Raw genomic sequence first — 22,638 nt, 5'->3', positions numbered from 1 at the left:
TTTCTTATAATCTCGATTTTTATTAAAATGAAGGTCTCAACAAATATTTTAAGATGAGTTCTGGAATGTTGCAGGATATGTACACAAATTCAAATATAATAAAAAGGATATATTTCATTTTGTCATCATAAATAATGTTATTTCTAATATGTGTAGTATGTATAGCGCTATCTTTATAGACATTACAATTAGGGTTCATCCGCTCCTTTTTTATCGATATATTGATATTTTGGATGCATTAATTTCTGAGCTGCTTGGGCTGATAATTTATCAAGACAAATAACGATTTAATTTCTATTCGATCTTTAAATAATATGTTAACCTCTGAGCTATATTATGATATTCTTTGAGACGAAAACAAAACCTGTTACGTGACAATTCTATACTACTAACAAAACAAGATAACAAACGTCAAAACAAATTTCCAGAATGGTGTAGAATATCTAAACAAAAGCAAAGATGCATCAAATCTCGTGTAGATGATGAATTTGTTCAGTTAATAAATCTCAAACAGGCTCTATAAATAAAACATTAGAAAACAAAAATACATTTTGCTTAATCCAGAACATTTTCTTTTTTTTTTAAATCACAAGAAAATCTCAATAAAAAGAGCATTCGATTTGACACAAAGTACGACAACGACAATAAATCTTTGGTTGATATAATGAAACAATAAGGGAAACAGATAGACAGCAAACTGTGTATCGGTAAATGAACCAAGTTTCAACTTTTAACTGAATTTCTATTGTTTTGTGGTGACCTTTATCGGTTACTTCCCGTCGTGTTTTAGAACCAACTTGCGTGAACCTCGGATAATTAAACGGAGCACCCTTCTTATAAGCGAATTGTCAACTCATTTTAATGGCGTCTCCTAGAAGATATATTACCACTTTTAATATCCATAATTAGGTGAACTGCTAATCTTTTGAATAAGGGTGTTGAAATAAACGTTAAATATTGTAATAAAAAAGAAAACCCAACAAAACCGGCCACAGACTCGGTCGGTTATTGAGATACTGGATATATAAGGAATGTACATATATTATTTATGTTTCATTGAAGCACTACATACAATAAAGCATTACACGGTGTAAAACATAATACAATAATTTCAAAAAATATGATAAAATACTTTCTTATATATATTTAATGAGTTAAATTGAAAATATATGTACAGGATATATACAAATAATATTTGGATCGTTTTCGGCCATTTAAATTAACAAGGAATGTGTTCTAACTTTGTTTCATAAACCCATGGATGAGATCTTATTTCAATATGTGAAATTTCAGGGCCCACATTACACCCCATATAGCAGCGCCGAGTACATGTGTCAAGCCTAAAATTAGTTCCACACTATTGTCTTGTTAAGTGACATAGGCGTGGGGCAAATCTTCGAGATATAATATTGATTATTAAATTTCATCTCCCCCACCATTCTATATTAAGAAATGTTAGATTTCAAATTTGTTTGATATTTTAAGCAGCCTTCCTGTACATTTAACAAAATATTTATCTTCTATTATTGAACAATAAGTCAATATTGCATTCGCATTAAAGTAAAATAAACTTGATAACAATCATAATAATTTCATGTTTCGCGATTTTTACAGTCTGCTATTTGAAGATTGAGATTCTTAATTAAGAGGTAATTAATACGGTATAATTAGTTTTCAATACTAATAATTATAAATAAATACAAATAAAAGTAAATATTTTAACTTTAAAATTTCGGCGTGGCTAATTCACCAGGGTTGCATTTAAGTTTCGAGCTAATTTGTAAAACATTTAAGGGAGAAATTTAAGAAATTAATTATTAAGTGTTAAAATTAATAAACATTATAGATTGTCTGAATTTAAACAGTTTTAAACTCATTTTCAGATACTAGTAAAAGTATGTAAAAATCTTTATACTTTTTAAAGGAATATGCATATAGATTTAAAGCTGAACTCATCAGGAATAAGACCTAATCATTTTGTTCATTTTATCCACATCAGTAGACTCTATGTATAGTTATATTTACAAAATATATACATAATATAATTAATAAAAATATTTCATTAGATAAAGTTTGCTTTAGCAAAAATTATTTTTATACGAAAATATACAGCCTTTAAAATGTTAAAAATTTGTATAGGATGTTATATTTTATCATCGTTTCATGTATATATACAAAATATGAAAACAAAAGCTCATTAAAGTCACGGGGAATGTTGTTGGTTATTAAAATGAATTTCCAGTTTACAATTTGACACTAAAAAGCGCACTGTCCACGTATTTCAATTACAAATGATATTAAACATAACATCAAAAATATACCAATAAGTAACAATATTAATTCTTAGCTCTACAGTGCATCTTAGTTTAATACGACACTGAAGGTAGAGACATATCTCGCTGCGTACATAAATACCACTAAAATACCTTCATAACATGGTAAATAACAGAGTCATTCGAGTATATGTTTTTGAAATACAGTAAACGATGTATCAATAAACGAAATAATAACGACGCCATCCATACACAGGTGTACGGAAGAATATCAACGTTTCTTCACTATATCCTATGTCTAACCTTTAATCAGTATATAAGTCGGACTCTAAGACTTCCTCCTTGATTAAAACACAATAAATCTAGCAGTTAAATAATATGGTTGCTACCAACTGCTAAATATGAACGTTTATTTCTCTTCTTCTGGTCGGCTACAGGTTCTTGTGAAGTGGATATTATATTCTACATAGGTGGAGGCACTAGCATCTGTATTCGGTAATACACAAAGTTGATGATTGTTCTAAAAGTACAAAAATATACGAAAAGGTTTAATGTTTATACGAAAAGGATTAATTTTAGATTACAATATACGCAATATAAGGCATATTAAAAAGTAATTTTTGCCGAGAAAAGCATAAAAAAGTAATGCTTTTGGGGACACCGCCAGGGGGTGCTGTTCACATTACCGCGAAAGTTGGTTTTGTAACACATCTCGGGTACATCTACGAAACCGGTGTCAAAATATAAATCTTTCTGATGATTTTTGGGCCAAATGTCAAAATTGATCAGCCCCACCCATTCACCCTTCTCCATTAAAAGACCTCTTGGCGGACGAAATTCGATATACAAGAAGTCTGTTGCGCCATTGCAGGGCAAATTTTCCCTCATAGTACACTAAGGAAGCCAAATCGGAGCAGAACAATAGGATGTATAACCTCATTTCATTTCATTTCTTCAACAATTGAAATGAATCCGTGTTCCCGCAGCTACTCTAATAGTATCACATATCGGCAATCCAGCAGTAGTTCTTTTAGCCCCCTTCTCCGTACTTGTAACATTTTGTTCTTCTTTATCAACCCAACCAGAAATGAAATGGAGTTTAACGTCCTACTGTTCTGCTCCTAACCTGGGCTAATGAAGACGGGCATACGCCATACAGTGTGCTATGAGGGAAATTTTGCCCGGACAGCGGCACTACGGCCTACTCTTATATCGAATTCCAACTGCCAAGGGATCTTTTACGTGCACGCCAATGTGTACACGGGACCTAGGTTTTTCGTCCCATACGAACGACTAGACAGCTTTCCTTGTCAGCCCCTCCGTCCTGCATCACTGACAAGGGAGAACCACGTAACTGTAAATACTTACGTCCTGAGAAATTCTGAATTTGAATCTTGTTATGAAATTCTGTCCAATAGAAACCGGCCATTCTAAGGTTTGTCCCTGCAAATGAAAACAAAACAAAATAATAATATGTTATGGAAATGTTGCTATTAATCTTAGAGATTGAGATTGCCAAAACGTGGTTATAAATTTAATATGTTATGGAAATGTTGCTATTAATGTTATAGATTGTGATTGCCAAAACGTGGTTATAAATAATATGGTATCGAAATGTTGCTATTCATCTTATAGATTGTTCAAAACGTGGTTATAAATGTAATAATATGTTATCGAAATGTCGCTATTAATGTTATAGATTGCGATTGCTAAAATGTGGTTATAAATGTTATAAATTGCGATTGCTAAAATTTGGTTATTAATCTTACAAATTATGAGTGCAGAGATATTATTATTAATCGTATAATTTGTGAAAGCTTTCATATAAAACTTAAAAACTGCGAGAACTTACTCACTGCAAATGTTCTTACATATACTTATAGAATGTAATTATTAAAATATCACTTTCAAACTTAGAAATTGTGATCATGAAATGTTCTTTTAAAACTTACAAATTGTGATTGTTGAGATGGTGAAGATATTTGTTCTTGAGTAGTGGGACACGCCCCTTTAGTATAGTTAGTACACATCATAACTTGAGCCTGGGACGTCAATCTGTAAACACATCAAAAATAAATGTGTTGGAATAATACAAAACAAATATCTAATATGATATCTAATAGAGTTGCTTTGTAGCTTTTCTAGGAGGCGCCAGGCAGGATATAATGCTAGACTTGAAGAGCTCCCCGTTGGGTATAAGCGCCGCTCGTATTCACTCTTCTCTTCTAAACAGTACAGTCCTATTTCGCGGCCGTTTGAAAAAGGAGTTGTGTGAAACTCCTTGACTCGTGGCGAATTTTTGATTTAGCCACTGGGCGCTATTTTTCATCGGTACATGACCACAACTTATAAAACTCGCTGGAAACCAGTGAAGCTTTTGGAAACCACAGGGTTGTTCTGTACGGGGTCGAATCGGTTCCTTCAATAAATATGTGTACAGTGATGAATGCATGTACTCTAGCTCACCCAATGCCACAACCTCATATAGATACAGATCAGAATTTTACTCACGTGAATTGTAGTGTAACAGTACCGTAGCCAAAGTATGGACTGAGACTTGCTAAATAAGTATAATTATGACTGGAACAGGAACCTGGAGAACAATAGTCATCCCCAATGGTAAAATTCAACTCCTTAATTTTAATCGTGACAGCCGTTGTATCTAAAACAGAAATACGCATTGTCATATTAATTAAACAAACAGTGATAAATTCGACTACTCAATTGGCTAGTGACCAACGTTCCGAGTTAGGATACATTGACGTTAAACCCAACGTCGGAGCAGAACAGTACGACTTTAAACCCCATTTCATTTTATAGTCACTCTAGTAATCAATAGAAACCAAAATCTTACTGAATATGGAACGCTGAAAGATATGAAGAATCTCTTTGGATTATGATAACGTCATGTGATATATCACCCGTTAAAGGCTGCTTTTTTTTCTTCCTCATTCACGTTAATTGAAAGAAGTATGCTAAGTTGTCTGGATTGTTCAAAAAAGTTGTCGAGGCTCGATATTTTTGTAGGTAACAGGAGCATTTACAAGAAACTTGGACAGGTTCATGGCAACAAGTAACTGACTGACGGACAGTCAAGGGGAGGTCAATATATGGTACTATTTACACATGGGGTTATAAAAACCATATCTCGTACCTGTACTACGCTTAACTCTATATCGCACTATGTTAAGATTGTTGTTGATCACGTGATAAGGTGGATTTTGGCTATCATTATTATTAATGACCTTCGGTTCACGTGCATCATTTGGTAGGTCAATAACTACTGTCTTACGTCCTGCTGGTGGCTACAAAAAAACAAAGAAATAGAATATTAGCATACAACTAAAAGGCTACTTTGATAAATTATACTTTAAATTATCAAAATAGCAATTGTATTAATAAAGAAGTCAAAGTTCTTTTTTTTTTAAAAATCGAGAAAACTGTATAAATAACCTGTATTCTGTTTGGTGTATGGGATTAATAAAGATTATGGTCTGTTTAGTCAAGCATTATTTTAGACTATGCACGGATTTTGGGAGGGTGGGGTGGGCCGGTGGGGTAGGGGGCACCGCACATGTATAGGGCAGTGCATAGTGAAACTAGTAAATGGATGTACAATATGGATTACGCCCCCATCCCAAATGTTATCTATGGTAACTAAAGTTGTGGTGCACCAAAGAAAATTGAGCTTTATCCAAACTTCGCAAATGCATCCTCTCCGTTATTGAAATGTACTAGAGTGGCAATAAAACAAACGTACCTCATGTATTTCGCCACCCCTTTCTCCCTGGTCAGAATAATTGTCTTCACCATTAACTACAAAACAAAATGTCAATTATATCATTGCGGTACCCACTTGTTCTGCAATATGATGAGACACCACTGTTTCTGTTAACCACCTATATCACCATATAATTAAACTTGAAAATATTACTCCTTAATCCTACACCCAAAGATAATTTCAAAGTGGTCGATGAAAAAAAACCCCAACAAATTGCCCAATATTCAAAATATGACCCATATGCGGGAACAGTGTATCCAGCATGGCCTATTGATTATCATTTTTAAGTTATCATGTTTTAGACGCCTATATTTTAACCATTGCCTAATATGAACGTGTCAGTTCGAGTTTCTCGGCCAACAACAGGAGAACGAACAAGGAATCTCCGGTTTGGTAACTAACGTGATACTCTCACCATGGATCCGATCATTTCTGACACGAGCATGTAATTGAGTAACGGAGAAACTACATTGATTAAGCTGACACTGTTTAAGCCCACTCGTATAACGGACGAGATGTGGTAAATAGTATTAATCGTCTGGTTATTTTCGATATTAAATTGAATATATACAATATATAAGTATGAAATTTGAAATAAATAAAAAATATGTCTGCAGCGTTTATATGGTGCATTGAGGAATGTAGTATTTAGTGTAGTTTGGGATAGGTAATAATGCTTCCTTTGGGGTCTTGTACGTCAACGGGGTTGGATGAGACGGTGATTTTGGAGGATAGATCTTACAATTTAAAAATGAAGAGAAATGGCTCGTGCACAAAACCTGTCTGATGCCATTCAACTATGCCATTCATGTCCTCAATAATACTTAAATTATACCAAAGAATACCAGTTTAAAATATTCAATAATTATACTTAACAATTATTTAATTAAAGGAGATCCCTCAAAATGGATCAATTTATAATGTTTATGTTCCAATTTTAATGTTTGTTTACATGAATGCCATTTCTGACATGTGTCAGTACAGAATATCAGACATAACATAGCTTTGATAGACAAAACATAACTAATAAAGCAAAGACCACTTTGTAAACAAAATAAAGACATTATCTGGGGAATTTCTATACGTTTCCACAAAAACCTCTTCAGAATTTGTTAATTTGCTACAGCAATATTTTGATATCTAGAAGAGAACTACGACTATTTTCATACATTAAACATTAAACACCCCATTAAATTTACAATAGTCGATCCAGCATCATTGCATAGCGGTGTGTTTATGTTTTAAGGGAAGGGGTGGGGCGAAGTGTGTGATTTTTTATACATATGTTAATTTCAATACCTGGGAAGGCCAGCATACGCAAGGCTACAACAATTAACAAGAATACAAATCAAGAAATAAAAATAATAATTGATTGCACTGGACAGCAAAGACAAAGTTTATATATCTGACTAATAACATATATGTCCCAATTCCTGAATTTTCTGGACTAAAACTTGACTAGCTACTGACAAGTTTATAATATATCTGCCCATTGAAAATGTCCAAGAACGCAAGGCCGGACATGCCTTCCAAAGAAGGGTCGGACTAATGTTTGTGAATATATGTCCGTAAAATATTGATACCGTTTTATTTCATCAAATAGGAATACTTTCAACACCCAAAATATTATACTGTTATTTTATTGGTGTAAATTGTTTAAGAAGATCTATAGATCTGAACTTTCCAGAAGTAACTTACTTGGCTGATCGTCAGCAACCGGAGAAGGACAGCACAACTGCTCACATTCACCACCACATGTTGGGTAAGCCGGTATAATAGGTCTTGGTCGTTTTGTGGTAGGCACTACTGGAGTTCCTGAAGTGGGTTTATCGTGTGATGGAGTTGATTTCGATTCTTGTACCGTAGGAATAAACTGTCTAGTCTTGGCTGTGGTCGGTAACGTCGGACCCCTGTTAAAATAGATAGAAATGAGAATACCAGTTGAGTTACCTGTCTCATATTTCTGATTTTGACATTATGAGTACTAATATCTCATTCTGATTAAAGTGCATGTCTAAATTTTATTTCTTTTTTTTTATACTTTCGATTGTACTCCAGCTATTTATATCCCATCTGTTTGCGTGAGCACTTACGATAGGATACATAGACGAATGGAGTCGACTATTTACATTTAACTTCCGGGTTTTGGTTCTCTATTACGTTAACCGTCTCCGAGAATCCAGTTCACACACCTGGTAAAGCTTAATTATACAAACAATTTGAAAATTACATTTGGTGTTCTTAGAAAAACATTGAAACGTACGGTAAAAATGTATGATGATACTGTGATTGTAGACTGGCTGTTCCAGAACTAGGAGTCTTGTGACGTTCTATGATATATAAGGTTGTTATTGCTACGAGACTGAAATACGAAAACAACGATGATTTATTATACATACTAGAAGAATCAAGTGAGGAAACAATATTAATGGAATTTCCATGAACGCCAACAGTGCGTATATCCATAAAGAGAGAGAGAGAGAGAGAGAGAGAGAGAGAGAGGCACCAACTTGACACAAACTAGATCATTTCGGGACAACATATGGTTCAATTTTATTTCAATAATTCGCTTGCGCACAGAGGTCTTTAGCAATCGGGGGGAAACGGGGGACCCGGAGAAACCCCACGAGATGGGAAAGGCGAACATTCTCCTAGTCATGTATAAGCGGAGAATCGAAACCACGCGACATGACCCAATGATAGACCTCACGATGCAACGCGCATGCATACCTGGTTTATGAAAGACTTACCAAAAGGCCATTATAAGAATGAGTATAATAATAGTAATCTGTATAAAACGATTGCTGCACATATTGGATTGTACGGGTGGTTGATGACGGGAACAACTTCGTTTACTCTTTGAGTGATGACGATGATGGTGACGAGTGTTGGATGACGGTGATGATGTAGTTGACGATTGATTTGAGCTCTTCTTCGTTGGTTGCTGTGGCTGTGAAGAACTGTCAAATAAATATAGATAGGAAATTGCATTCAGTATGTATTGCAAAACCAACCAATTTTACATGCACATACCTACTTATTAGGTGTCAGGTTTAAACTAGATTTTACATGTGCAAAACAAATTTCAATGGTGTCAGGTTTAAACTAAATTTTACATGTGCAGAACAATTTTCAACGGTGTCAGGTTTAAACTAAATTTTACATGTTCAGAACAAATGGTGTCAGGTTTAAATTAAATGTGTGGAATAAAAACAACGATATGTCTCAAGATCAGTATCACGAAATCTGTATGCTCTCCTTGGTGACTAACGCCAAGATTCTGATTTTTTTATATACTCACCTAACAGTACTAATACTAGAGCAAGATTTAAAACTTGCCGTTGATTTCAAACTATCATAACGTTTCAATTTGAGTAATTTAGTGTTCATAGTTTCCAGTTCATCAATACGAATCTCAAGGTTGTCTGTTAATTTACACAATTCTTTCACAGCTCCCACATTTTCCATAAATATACGATCCTGAAATATAAAAGTTTGTTTCCCAAATGCGTCAACATTACACTAATATAAGCATAATAGTAAAATAAACAAACGTGCAAATTATGGGAGAGAGAAATGGAGTTTAACATATACTCGCCACAAACTAGGTAATTTCGGTACTAATATATGGTTCAATTTCATTTCAACAATTCGCTTGCACGTAGGGATCTTGAACAGTTAGATGAAACAGGGCGGACCAGGAGAAAGCCCACGAAGCTGGACAAGCGACCCTTCTCCTTGACCTAATGACAGACCATCTGATCTGAAGCCTAAAGGGCACGCGTTACACTATTCGGCCACCCAACCTCCAAAATGTGAATATGATACTAAAATAAACAGACTCGCAAAAAACAAAACAAATATACTGATCGTAATAGTTTGGAAATCACGGACATATTGTTCTTAAACAATTTCAATTTGATCTTCTGATACTGATTTATGTTTTCTTGTTCTATAGTACATTAAGATCTAACTACTGTCCTATCGGTTCAATGTTCTGTTGGTAGTCCGACTTCTACCAAAACTACTGTGTCAGGTTAGCCAAACATCTGAGTAATAATATTATGCAAAGGTGTGCCTTTGATTGTTTTTTTTTATTTTCAAAATAGTTTAAAAGCCCATACCTTGTCTACGACTAGGAAGTTGTCAATGGTTAATCCATTGGGTAGAGTAACGTCCCCTGTTTCTTGAACAGCGTCCGGTAGAATTTCTCTGATCTCTTGGGCGATGACACCTGTATCTTCCCGAAAGTTCGGTGGTAGGTTAGCAGTTTCAGCAAAATCTTCACTATAATTATACTTATAGATCATAATCTTCTCCACATTTTCTTTCTGTTCTTTAGAATTCACCTGAAAAGAGGGAATATATTTAAAATAAAAATACGAAAACCGCGGCTCATTTTTCCCTCACAAACCATTTTTGGGAACTTAGTATTAAAGGTAAAAATACATTACTATATTACTGTCTATTACCCATGGGATAAGGCATGGGATAAGATATAAATTTGTGTAATTCTTAACTTGAGCATCCACACATGTTCTATCTGTTGTATTAAAGACGTGGGATGCGTTACAAACTTGTGTAATTTCTCGAATACCTTATATCACTTCTTATCTTATTGAAAAGTTATAAACTATGCATAAAGACTTCTAGAGGGGTACTTCTAGATAATACTCTGGCAGTGGCACTAATATTAACTAACAAGATCGAACTATCATTAACTTAGCCACAATATCTAAAGTACAATGTCGTATAATGCAAATCGAGTAATACACGTGAACTCTTATCAAATTTTAGATTACTAAGCTTGTCTGATTATTTGATCAAGTTTTATATTGTTAAACTTGTCTCCTTGATTCTTTAATTTTCTTGGATCTTATATACTTACTTCTTTAAAGTTTTCTTTAGCTCTCACATCTGATGGTTGCATGAGATGACCAGTAAGACGAATGTTTCCATGGACAGTTAAAGCTTCTTCGGGGTGATCTGTATTGACACCTACTTTACCTACATGGTAAGCTGATTCCTGGGTGTGTCCTTTTTGCCATAATACATCTACATCACTATCAAACTGACCTGGGTTGGATGCCTAGATGTTCAAAATAAATATACCACATTAATTACAATAATGAACTAAGAAAATAGAGATCAATTCTTAGAAATGGACAAGGCCACAAGAAGTCTTTTTAGAAAAAAAAGCAGAGGCACAGTATTTTAGAGAAATGGGTAAAGGCACAATAAGTCATTTTAGATACACGAGTAAAGGCACAATACAGTATTTTAGAGAAATGAGTAAAGGCACAATACAGTATTTTAGAGAAATGAGTAAAGGCACAATAAATCGTTTTAGAGAAACGGGCAACGGCCAATACAGTATTGTAGAGACATGGATAAAGCCACAAAAGAGTATTTTTATGGATATGGGTAAATGCACAAAGCATTCTATAGAAATGGGTAAAAGTCATGATAGCATTTCACAGACACAATGAAGGGTAACAGGTAATGACAAATTAAAGCCTGTCAGTGTATATGAAATCTCCTTTACGGGAGGAAATTACAAAGGGAACGAGCTACTTAACTGTGATGTCTAATGTACTTGAAATTGCTAATTTTTAATACTAATATTGCCAGGTAGCAGCACTCCAGATTTCGATTTAAGGTTTCATGTTTCTTAAAGAATTACTTACCCTGACAATAATTCTCTCACAATTACTAGCTGCTATCATATGATTAGAATCCGCACAGTGGGCATGTAGAGAGACAACTAACATAAAATATCTTTGGTCAGGATTAGGTTTACCCTTTTTCCTCATGTTGTTCGACGTGGTTTCTGAGAAATGAAGGCGACCAACCGTCACCTTGGTAACCTGTTCTGGTGTTAAATCAACTCTACAATAAAACGAAGCGAAATGTAAACATTTGAAGAAACAGCATATTTAGTTGAGAAACTTACGCAGATTGGTTTTATTTCAATGACCTCCCATATGAATGTTGCACAAAAGAATCTGAATATAGCAAGGTGGGAAGGTTAGACGATTGGAAATTTCTTTTTCGATTACTATGACTTACCTTATTGGGTTGAAGGCCTTTTTACTTCTATCTGATTGAGATTGTTCTACTTTGATACTTTGTGTTGGTGATTCCATCTGTAACACAGATCACAATTGTATCGATTAGAATAACATTGTATCGATTACAGTAACACAAACTACATTAACATGAATTACAACAACAGAATCGATTACAGTCAAATCCATCACATCGACTGCAGTAAGTCCATTGCTATACGACATCGATTACAATAATCGAATACAGTCACTACCATCACAGCAGCATCAATTGCAATAGAGCATCCATTACAAAACTCGATTAAAGTAACTTCCATCACAGCATAATTGATTGCAATATAGCATCCGTTACAATAATCGATTACAGGCACATTCATCACAGCAGCATCGATTGAATATAACATCCGTTACAATAATCGATTACAGTAACATCCATCCAGCGTCATATACTATATATGTTAAAATGACTGTCGGTCATCATATCCAATTCAAGATACGACCATGCATAAATATTCAAAAAAATTAGTTTAATTACCTTAATGCCTTTAAAATGTAAACAGAAGTTGTCGATCTTTTTAACGCCTTCTGGGGTACGGACATATTTAGCATGTCCGTGCATACCCATGTGAACTGTGACCTGGAAATGATTCTTTTTCTGACACACAAATGATTCATCGGAAGTAGAGTAGTTAAAGCCTTTATCAGCGTCAACACGGAATGTTATCTGGGGTCTGGTGGAGAAAAACAAAGTCCATACTTATCATCAGATGCATATAACTCCATATTTTAAGCGTTTCATAAAATAATCAGATGCCCCCAATGCTACTTTAAACATAATATGACATTCTTTTCATTTTTTCAAAACAAATATTACACCAGAAAATGCTTGTAACGTAGACTCAACTATAGCCTCGCTACTAATTGCCTATCAAATCAGTGTTGGTGTATATAAAAACGATGCGATGGGACATTATATATATTAGAATTGTGTGCCGTATATCAAATAAGGTAGAACTACTCACAAATCTTTGAGTTCGGAGTCTGTAAGTATTGCCCATTTAGATGTCTGATACAGCTGCCATTTAATAACCTGATAAGAACTGTCCATAAAACTTCCACTAGCATCCATATCATAACTATAATCATCCTCTGTACAATCAGGCAATCCAGCATAATTCCCAGGAAAGTTGGCACCTGTAGAAACACAATTATCTAATCAAAATGGTGATTCCGAAACACCTTATGCTACTGATGTTCCGAAATTCACAAACAATACATAATCAGGTCAAAGGCAATATAATGACCTATCAGGTTCAAATGTAGGTCGATAGATCATTGTATGGGTGATGGCAGGAGTCATTAAAGTCTGGAACACAACTTGACTCATTCCGTGTATTAGTTACAAACCAAGCAAATCATCTGATTTTGTTAAAATGAAGAATTTTGTAGTCTAGCCAAACCATTCTTTGATACTAACAAATTATCAATATCGGTTCATAATTAGATGGAACTGCAAAATCAAAGTCTTTATGGTGGAAAATTTCTTTAATAATGTGAAGCAAACAACAGGATGAGGTCTATCTCTCACCCGACCCAAGTGATAATTACTGTAAAATCATACCCGGTGGTTCCTGTTTAATACTAAGTAATCCATTCATATTGTTCATCATATTACTGTTTATTGTACTGTTGGGTGATTCCGAGTATTTTCTCTTTTTGTGAGTAGGATTGTTCATATTCATTGGACTGGAAATAAGAAGAGAAAACGTGAGTATAGTTTAACTTGCCAGCTGTAGCTAGATAACATAACTATGGCAAAACATGACTTACCAGATGCAATTCAAGGTACATTATGTAAGATTTAGATAAAGAGCTCGCTGTTCTTGCTATAATAGTTCAGAAATAGATAATGACAACTGAATATATTGAAAATTTCTGTCTAATTACTTTATTTTGAGCGAAAAGTCTTGATTGCCAAATACTATTGTTACGATAATTATACAAAGTATTGATTGATTATCCATTTTACCGGCTAGTTATTAAATGACAACGGATGTTATAATCCATTCAATATTCCAGCCATCCGATGGTCTTCAGAGTTGATTACGGGCTTAGCTCTTACATAATGTATGTTTAACCATTGGGTAATTATCAGTATAAATGCATCCGTGCCATTCATCTTAACATTGATTAATAAACGACATAGTAGAAAATTAAAATATCCTGAACATAGCCATAAGCTAATGGAATCTAGGATGCGCCCCAGTTCAAAACTTTTGTCATGAGTAATAACCCATTCAAAAGATGTCAAGTGATGACCACTTGAAATTAATACTAAGTTTGCATTGTTTACAATAACAATACATCTCTCCAAATCGGAAATAAAATCACCGACGGACAATAGGGGATCTAAATCGCCACCCAGTCCCAAAGAAATGCGCGATACGAGTCGAATCCTGGTCAAAACTAAACATTATCAGAACCTACCCGACACCGTAATGATTTGGTAAAACCGGATGATTGATTGGTGGTGACACCTGGTGCATGGTTGTCGGTGGTAACTGTTGCTGTGGTAGGTGATTTAATTTTGGTGGTTCGTTCATATATGATGATGTTGGCAGTTTTAATGGCATGTTCATACCACCATGATTCTGAGGATACATTGGTGGGGGTTGCTGTAATGAAGTCATTCCATTAACATGTCCATGTCCGTGTTTAGGATCTGAAGACAAAAACGGGTGGTTAAGTTGCCAGTTAAAAACAGAATTTGTATACATATATTCTCAAAGAAAGGTTAATATATAGAATTTTCTCATTTTAGCATATTAAAATGTTCCCTGCATTTTCATTAGTTGCGAGTTTAACAAAGATCCAATCCAGAACCATTTTAGTAAACTATATTATCTAATGTGTTTCTATTCCAGTGCCGTCTTTATCCCAATATAATTTAAGTTTGGTGTTTAATTACAATGGTACTCTAATAACTGTGGTTACCTATATGAGGAAGATTTTGTCCATCATGTGGAGAATATGGCTCACTTCCAGAATCTGGTGGACTGTCGGGTAATGGCCTGAAAGTAAACAAAAGTAAACCATTTTTTAAAATCCACCCGATAAACCCCAGCAATATGCAATAAGTCACCTTGTTTACCCTTCTCTGTGTCGGGGATGGTATCGATGTTTAGTTTAATGCCGCGTACAAAATCATCTAACCGTGCAGAACAGATTTTTACATGACTTCAAAAGTTTTGGTTTCAAAGTCAAGTGTATATTAGGTGAATAAAAATATCATGGATTTATAAAAAAAAAACAGTTGGTAAGATGAACTCAATTCATGCCAACGTCTTACCCAATGAATCTTCTTGACATGCTGATACCAGAATAACGGCGATGATGTGTCATGGCGCACAGAGGGGGGTTATGGGTAAACGCAAGACCAAGGACACTCTTAAAACAAGTACCGTTCTTAAAGTAAAATTGATATATAATACTAGCAGGGTCTAACTATAATACAATTACTTTGAAGACATACGCGGTGAGCGCTTTCCCGTATATTTGGTTAACATCAAAATTTACACAAGCTTTGAAAGAAAGATGTTTTAAGCAAACATTCGGCTCTTTATTCAAGCAATATTTAACTGTCTCGGCTCTAGTGAAACTACCATCAATTAGGTCTGTAGTGTGCCAGGCTACTCCTCTATGTCAATATTAGCCAAACTGCCGGGTCTTTTATCCTTGTATTTACCCCGTGCCTTCTGTTCACTTAATTCTATGTTTTAATAAACTTTATATATATATTCTATTGCATTCTTTTTCAGTCGAGTGAATTCAAAAAGGAAATATACCAAAACGCAATCTTAATGGATCGAGTTTTCTTTATTAGTCCATTTCACTAATCTGTGCATTTAAAGAGCTGGGGACGGGGGTAATGGTTTAAAGTGTTGGCTTTATGTCATAAGGTCTGTCATTTGGGTCAAGTGGCGTGGTTTCTAATACCAGCTTGTACGTGACAAGGAGTAGGGTCCCCTTTCCAACATCGTTGGTTTTCTGTGGATACACCGGTTTCTCCCCACTGCTAAGAACCCCTGCGCGCAAGCGAAATTTGGAAATACATGACTTTCATTTATGACTTTTTTCTTGATCAGCTTGCTAGTGGTGTCGGACGGAAGAGCATTTAGTAACCCTTGAAGTTTGAATGCAACGTGGACTTGGTGGAAAGGCTTGTTCGGGCAAAGTTTCTCAATAGATCAGCCATGGTATAGCGTATTAGCTCGTTTGGTATAAAAAAGTAGGACCTTTGCACCCCTTTTCATTTCATATAATATGAACCTTTAAGGCGACCTTGTGGCAAGAACACGTTAACCCGAACAATGTTATACGCCTTCCGAGATTACACTTTTTTTAATCTCGCACACAAAATGAACCGTACCCTGATTTTTATTTTACAGATTCCTACTGTTAATGGGCGAAAGAAAAACTGTCTGTTCTCTGAATTAGTTTGTAAGGCGTGACATTGTTAGCGTTTACAGCAGGTAACAGCGAAGTTAAATACAGGTACAAAAAATCTGATGATGATAGTGTTTTCTTCACAACTGTGCAAAATGCTCTAATACAAAAATACACCACAGATGTGTAACCCGTGTGAATTACTTCACAGCATCTTATTTAATATTGATTGCGTGAATCCGAAAACAACTTCGTGCGGAAACCTAGTTTCTCAACACTTACTGTTAATGACTGTATTAAATGACGGGGTAAATTTTGTTGAATCAACAGGTATAATTTGGACAAAGAATTAAGCAAGACAACAAGTGTTAGACGAGTAAATATACAAGATTGCAAATGTAAAAACCACAGAAATCGGGGTCTTAAATCTTTAAACCCATTTTCTTACCTTAGGAGTTTAACAAATAAAATATCCGAGAACCGGCTATGTTTTAAAGAAATATACGTTTAAATCCTACTAATTCACCAAACTGCTATATTAAGAGTTTTCGGTGTGGACATGTTATTGGATGCAATGCATTTATCAGTTTAATATCAGAAATATACGTTTAAATCCTATTAATTCACCAAACTGCTATATTAAGAGTTTTCGGTGTGGACATGTTATTGGATGCAATGCATTTATCAGTTTAAAATCCGATTTTTGATATTTGATATAGCGGGAACGCTTTAAGCATATTTGATCTATTATTGTATTTTATATAAAAGAAAAATAAATATTTAAACAAGTTAGAAAAAATAAATGGAGAATATGTTAATAAGTTACAGAACACCGATCATGACATATTATCTCATCCATTTCAACAAGGAGCTGTCACGTCACAGCTGGTGACAGACACGGAGGGATACTCTAATTATCAAACGTCATTGGTCGCTGATCTCAAGTCTTTCCTTCGTTGGTACGCTTTATACCGCGGTCGCCATTTTTGTTTGATGTAGGTACACTATGCTTATTGTAACTATGGCAACACATACTTTGTGTTTGTCCAAGGGGTCAGCCCAAACAGGTGTTTTCAGAAATGTAAATTCAGTTGATCTCTATCTTGATCTTGTTGGCTTTTATCGTAATGGACTTTTAGAAAACAATAACAAAGACATTTCCCATTTTAAAATAGTAAACTACTGCATATATTTGGTCGCTTTTTTAAGATTTAAAATTCATATGTAGATAAATACCAGAGTTTAGATTATATTTATATTAAAGGAGCTAAATCGCTAATATTTTGGGACCTAGACATTGACACAAATGGGTCGCAACGCATATAATAATGTAATAAGAAATGTATACAAACTGATTTACATTCAATCTTTTATGTTTTTAATGAAATTTCTAATCAGTTATGTTCGGCGAAATAAGCTAGAAGTCTCAATCGAATAGCAATCTCTACTGTCTGGTTATTCCAGTTTACACCGATAGTGTTTATTGCGCATGCTCTCCAGATAAGAATTCATATGTAGATAAATACCAGAATTTAGATTATATTTATATTAAAGGAGCTAAGTCGCTAATATTTGGGACCTAGACATTGACACAAATGGGTCGCAACGCATATAGTAATGTAATAAGAAATGTATATAAACTGAATTACATTCAATCTTTTCTGTTTTTACTGTAATTTCTAATCAGTTATGTACACGTACATATAAACCCCAGTATAATTTTTAGTTTCTTTAATGTGTTTTATATTCTTAAATTTCCCCTACCCTACAGGTTAAACTTTTACTATGACAATGCAGTACAGCTGATTCGTGCTAATAAGAAAAAAAGTACTCCGCTTCGGACGTCTGTAGCCATCTTTGCTGAATTTGAAATATGTGCTCAGCTTAGGATGTCTGTATCCTAATTTTGCTGATATTGAAGTATGTGCCCAGACTCGGACGTATTAAGCCAAATTTTGCTGATATTGAAATATGTGCCCATGCTTGGACGTTAGAAGCCTAATATTGCTAATATTGAAATATGTGCCCAGGTTCGGATATAGTCTCTTTAATTGTGCTGAAATGATGAGCATCGGATTTATCGAGACTTTGGAATACGACCACTTTCATTCTAATGGAGTAACAGAGATGACACGTCTACTAACTGCCAATGTCTAGAAAAGTCATTGTCCGTTTGTCGGTCTGTCACGCGTTTTGGACATCAATAGGTGCTTATAATTGAAGAAAAAATGTCTGTTTCGTGCATATATATTAATGCTTTACAATTTTCAAAAAATATCACTAGGTGTGTATGTTCATAATACCAATATCCGACCCGCTCCCTAACTCAATGAGAACTATGGGAGACATCATCATGGCGGCTTTTAAAATTTCAAAGTGTTTATAAACGTATTATAACATGCAGCCAAAACGGAAGAAACACAAATACGAGTAACAAGATATTTGCATAACTAATTTACACTGATGTGACCACTCTATTTACATACTTTCTGAACTGATGTTTCGGAATTCCAAACATTATGGGAGTTACGAAATGGGGGTTAACTGGTCTAATGTAATTGAGTGAAATAAAATGGGGTTTAACGTACTACCGTCCTGCTCCACTGGGCTAATGAAGACGGGCAGACGCCATGCAGTGTGCTATGAGGGAAATTTTGCCCCGACAGCGGCACTACGGCCAACTCTTTTTTCGAATTCCAACAGTCAAGGGTTCGTTTACTGGCAAACCTGCGTGTACTAGGGACCTCGGTGTTTCATGCCATAAAAAGTACGATGTTTCTTCATCCTGCACCATGGATAAGAAGCAGAAACCAGGTTCGAAAACCCCGGTAAACGCTCTCGGCCAACGGCGGGGTCGGACCCTGGACCGCCTGGTTAATCAGTCAGCGAATTACTCTCTCAAATGGAATTAAAACTAGATAGTCTGAGTGACTCTAATATAATATCAAGGAAATTAAATTCAAAATGTTAACTTCCGAATATAGTTTTTATGGGATATTGAAAACACTTTAGCCTCATATCGAACTGGAAGTGGTCTATTTCTATAAACCATCTTCATCAGTCGGTTGCATGCAGAAAAGAAAGACGTTAACCCACATTTCATCTCATTTACTTATTCATATATGACATTGCAATAGGTGTTACGACAGTTGTAATCTATTTATAGAAAGTAAACAATACTAGATGGTGCAAATAAAGAGTATGTGTAATTTAAACTGGTAGTAGAAGTCGGGGAAAATATCTAAAAAGATTACATCAGTTAGGTGTTCATCTTGAAACAACATAAGTCACATCTCTAACCATATTGTTTTGTTTATATTTCTGAAATGTGGTTAAGTATTTAATTCTTAAAATAGTAAAAATAAGAAAAACAAATCAAGAAAAATGTTTAGCATATTTTAGAGACTTAGATAACCATTCATCAGGGATTTTAATAAATGATATGGGGTTTAACGTCTGACTTGTGAAGCAACAGGATTAATGAAGGCGGATATACTCCGTGCAGAGTGATCTGCTGTCATCAGAAATTATTTAAGAGAATGTAAGCAAGCCTTGACAACCGCTTCATTTAATTCTAATGGCGCTTAAAACCATCAATCGACGAATAAAATACCCTGTTGTTTATGTCATCCGTTTTCTTAAAAGCATGTAATTAGTAATTCGATCTTGATTTAAAAAACAAACTTATAAAGTTTGACCTTCAAAACGTCAAGTTTATCTCGTCACAGGTTTTCTACAGATGTGACACCAGAGATACAATACCTGACAAAACAGCTAAAGAGTGAGTTAATCGGGTCTAGAATAACTGGAAAGGGTTAACTGGGTTTAGTTTACTTGTGACAAGTCACAGATGAGCTCTGCGTACCATTCACACCTGTACTAATCTCCTACAAATATCCTCGGTGTGTAGTATTTATGAAAATGAATATACATCTACAAGGCCAATATTTCGAATAACAAAACGTCCGGTTGGGTGGGATTTTTTAGAGTTGACAATGTTATCGTCAAATCAGGACAAGTGGAAGTTATTATTTCAAGGCGATTGGCCAGTTAGTTTATACTAATGGTGTATTTTTATCTTCAGTCATCTAGAAATCGACTTCATCTGATAACCCATTACAGAATATATTGACTTGTTTTACTATGATCACAATAAAAGCAAATCATTGTGTATGAAAACCGTATTGGTATGATTAACAATTTGAACAAGACGTCGGTGATGGACCCCTGGGTGAGCTTGATTACTCAGTATACGAATCTATTTACATTTAAAGATACATTATGGGAGATTCGGTAACGAGTTGGCAGTTCTCACTATAATAGTTAAAAACTAGATAATGTAAAGGCAATTTGGTGAAAATTTCATTCAAATTGATCCACTATGAAGCGAGAACTAAGCGACTGAAATTCCCATAAGCCTCGGTCATCATTAATAAAGTCAGTACGATAAACAGCATAGTCTCGATTATCCATTTAATCGTTTAATAGAGAAGGAAAGTTATGCAGTAAATCGGCTTACAATCCACTAACGATCGCAGGCTAGTGCTGCCATCTAGAGTCGATTATGGCCTGGATAGGTTAATTAATGTCTAATTAATAATTTAGATAACATTTCAGGCCTAAAGAAAGACCTGAAATAGGCAGATTTAGCTCTTGCATAATGCATGTTTAAGAAACTGCACTGTTGGGGCGTTGATATTTATCACTTTGGTATTTGGTCAAATACTTGCATTGCCAATATCCATTTAAAATACTGATTCCAGAGAGAGAAAGAGAGAGAGAGGGGGGGGGCGGAGGTTTGGGGGAGTAAGTGAGAGAGATTAAGTCTGTTCGAAGCTATCACATGGCATACATGTATCGTTATTCAAATAATTCACGGGAGTATAGGAGTCCTTGTCAATGTCACAAGTGACACAAACAATAACCGACATTTAGAACATTATGTAACTACATTAGAATATAATAGTATATGTGTTATTAGTTGCCTAATAAACAAACTGTGAACTCTGACTGGGGATCATCCTACCTTAATGATTTGTCGAACCCCAGAATGGTAAAACATATCTAAGAATACCATAATGTAAAAGGTCTAAAAGAGAAATTTGTCCAATACTTACGTTTGTCGCATGTAGTGTTCAAAGTTATGGGGCACACTGCAGTACATGGTCTGGGCCCCTGTGTTTGGCCCATTCTGTAGATGGGGCTGTATACGTAGATGGGCATTTAATTTGATGTCTCCAGGCAAACAGTTGCCATCCATTTGTCGGCTGTGTCCATAGGCAATGGCTGGGATACCATCATCTGGTAAACATCTATAAAACAATAATACGAAGTTTATTACATAAAATAGGCAATAGAGTAGTATATGTAAAACAGCTAGAAAGAGCAAGCATACTATATGGCACAGTTGTTGAAGTTACTGGGGGATAATTTATGACACAAATAATCTCCATTTTACAGAATGAATTCGTTCTTTGAATGTTATATTTACTCCCAACTTGAGCTTATCATCCTACGATAGGCCTTTGTGTACGATGAAATGGAGATTGGAGAATACAACCTATACAAGTCAGATGGCAAATGGAGAAATACATGTGATTACATTTACTGATTTTGCCCCAAACATGTCATTGTAAAGATAGGTTGCCAGACAACGAAACATACGCCCACAGCAACTAAACAGTCCGGCAGTCAACAAATCTTGCCTCATATTTTTACTTTTGTCGGTAAAGAAACATTTACAATACACAAAATTCTGATTAAGAGTAACCATTCATTAAGTAATTATCAGAAAATCATTAGAATTTGTTAGACACATGCTAACGTTCAGTATATACAATACATTTAATATCATGGATTTAGCTCTTCAAATCAACATACTTGTTCGTCTGAAGACCTTAAACTCAGTCAAGGGACATAACTCTGGCAGTAATTATTGGAAATCGGTGAAAACAACGTCTCTTGAACTTAAACACTGTCTATAAATTTAAAGTCAATTGGATATTAACTTTAGCCCCTAGAGCGTCCACAACAATATATGACCCCATTTCAATGTGGGCGTATAAAAAGG

At 34.9% G+C, this 22,638-nt stretch overlaps 1 protein-coding gene across 4 annotated transcripts in view; it reads right to left on the bottom strand.

Annotated features, from left to right (window-relative positions):
- LOC126823782 (myelin regulatory factor) overlaps positions 1-22,638 on the bottom strand; it is a 67,544-nt gene continuing 44,906 nt past the window's right edge. For all 4 annotated transcript variants that reach the window (XM_050552759.2, XM_050552760.2, XM_050552761.2 and 1 more), the window contains 20 exons: positions 21,686-21,880; positions 15,117-15,193; positions 14,610-14,844; positions 13,744-13,868; positions 13,145-13,316; positions 12,658-12,853; positions 12,124-12,200; positions 11,742-11,943; positions 10,943-11,143; positions 10,179-10,403; positions 9,356-9,534; positions 8,805-9,014; positions 8,318-8,416; positions 7,753-7,964; positions 6,034-6,089; positions 5,428-5,578; positions 4,785-4,935; positions 4,226-4,328; positions 3,642-3,716; positions 1-2,793 (listed from right to left, as the gene is read on the bottom strand). In XM_050552759.2, the coding sequence (XP_050408716.1) occupies positions 2,683-2,793; positions 3,642-3,716; positions 4,226-4,328; positions 4,785-4,935; positions 5,428-5,578; positions 6,034-6,089; positions 7,753-7,964; positions 8,318-8,416; positions 8,805-9,014; positions 9,356-9,534; positions 10,179-10,403; positions 10,943-11,143; positions 11,742-11,943; positions 12,124-12,200; positions 12,658-12,853; positions 13,145-13,316; positions 13,744-13,868; positions 14,610-14,844; positions 15,117-15,193; positions 21,686-21,880 (3,052 nt within the window). In that variant the 3' untranslated portion in view covers positions 1-2,682. The remainder of the gene's footprint in view (positions 2,794-3,641; positions 3,717-4,225; positions 4,329-4,784; positions 4,936-5,427; positions 5,579-6,033; positions 6,090-7,752; positions 7,965-8,317; positions 8,417-8,804; positions 9,015-9,355; positions 9,535-10,178; positions 10,404-10,942; positions 11,144-11,741; positions 11,944-12,123; positions 12,201-12,657; positions 12,854-13,144; positions 13,317-13,743; positions 13,869-14,609; positions 14,845-15,116; positions 15,194-21,685; positions 21,881-22,638) is intronic.

Source organism: Patella vulgata, chromosome 6, assembly GCF_932274485.2.
Source record: "Patella vulgata chromosome 6, xgPatVulg1.2, whole genome shotgun sequence".
Lineage (NCBI taxonomy): Eukaryota > Metazoa > Mollusca > Gastropoda > Patellidae > Patella > Patella vulgata.
Note: the sequence above shows the minus strand (reverse complement) of the source record. Positions and strands in the feature narration are given on the sequence as shown.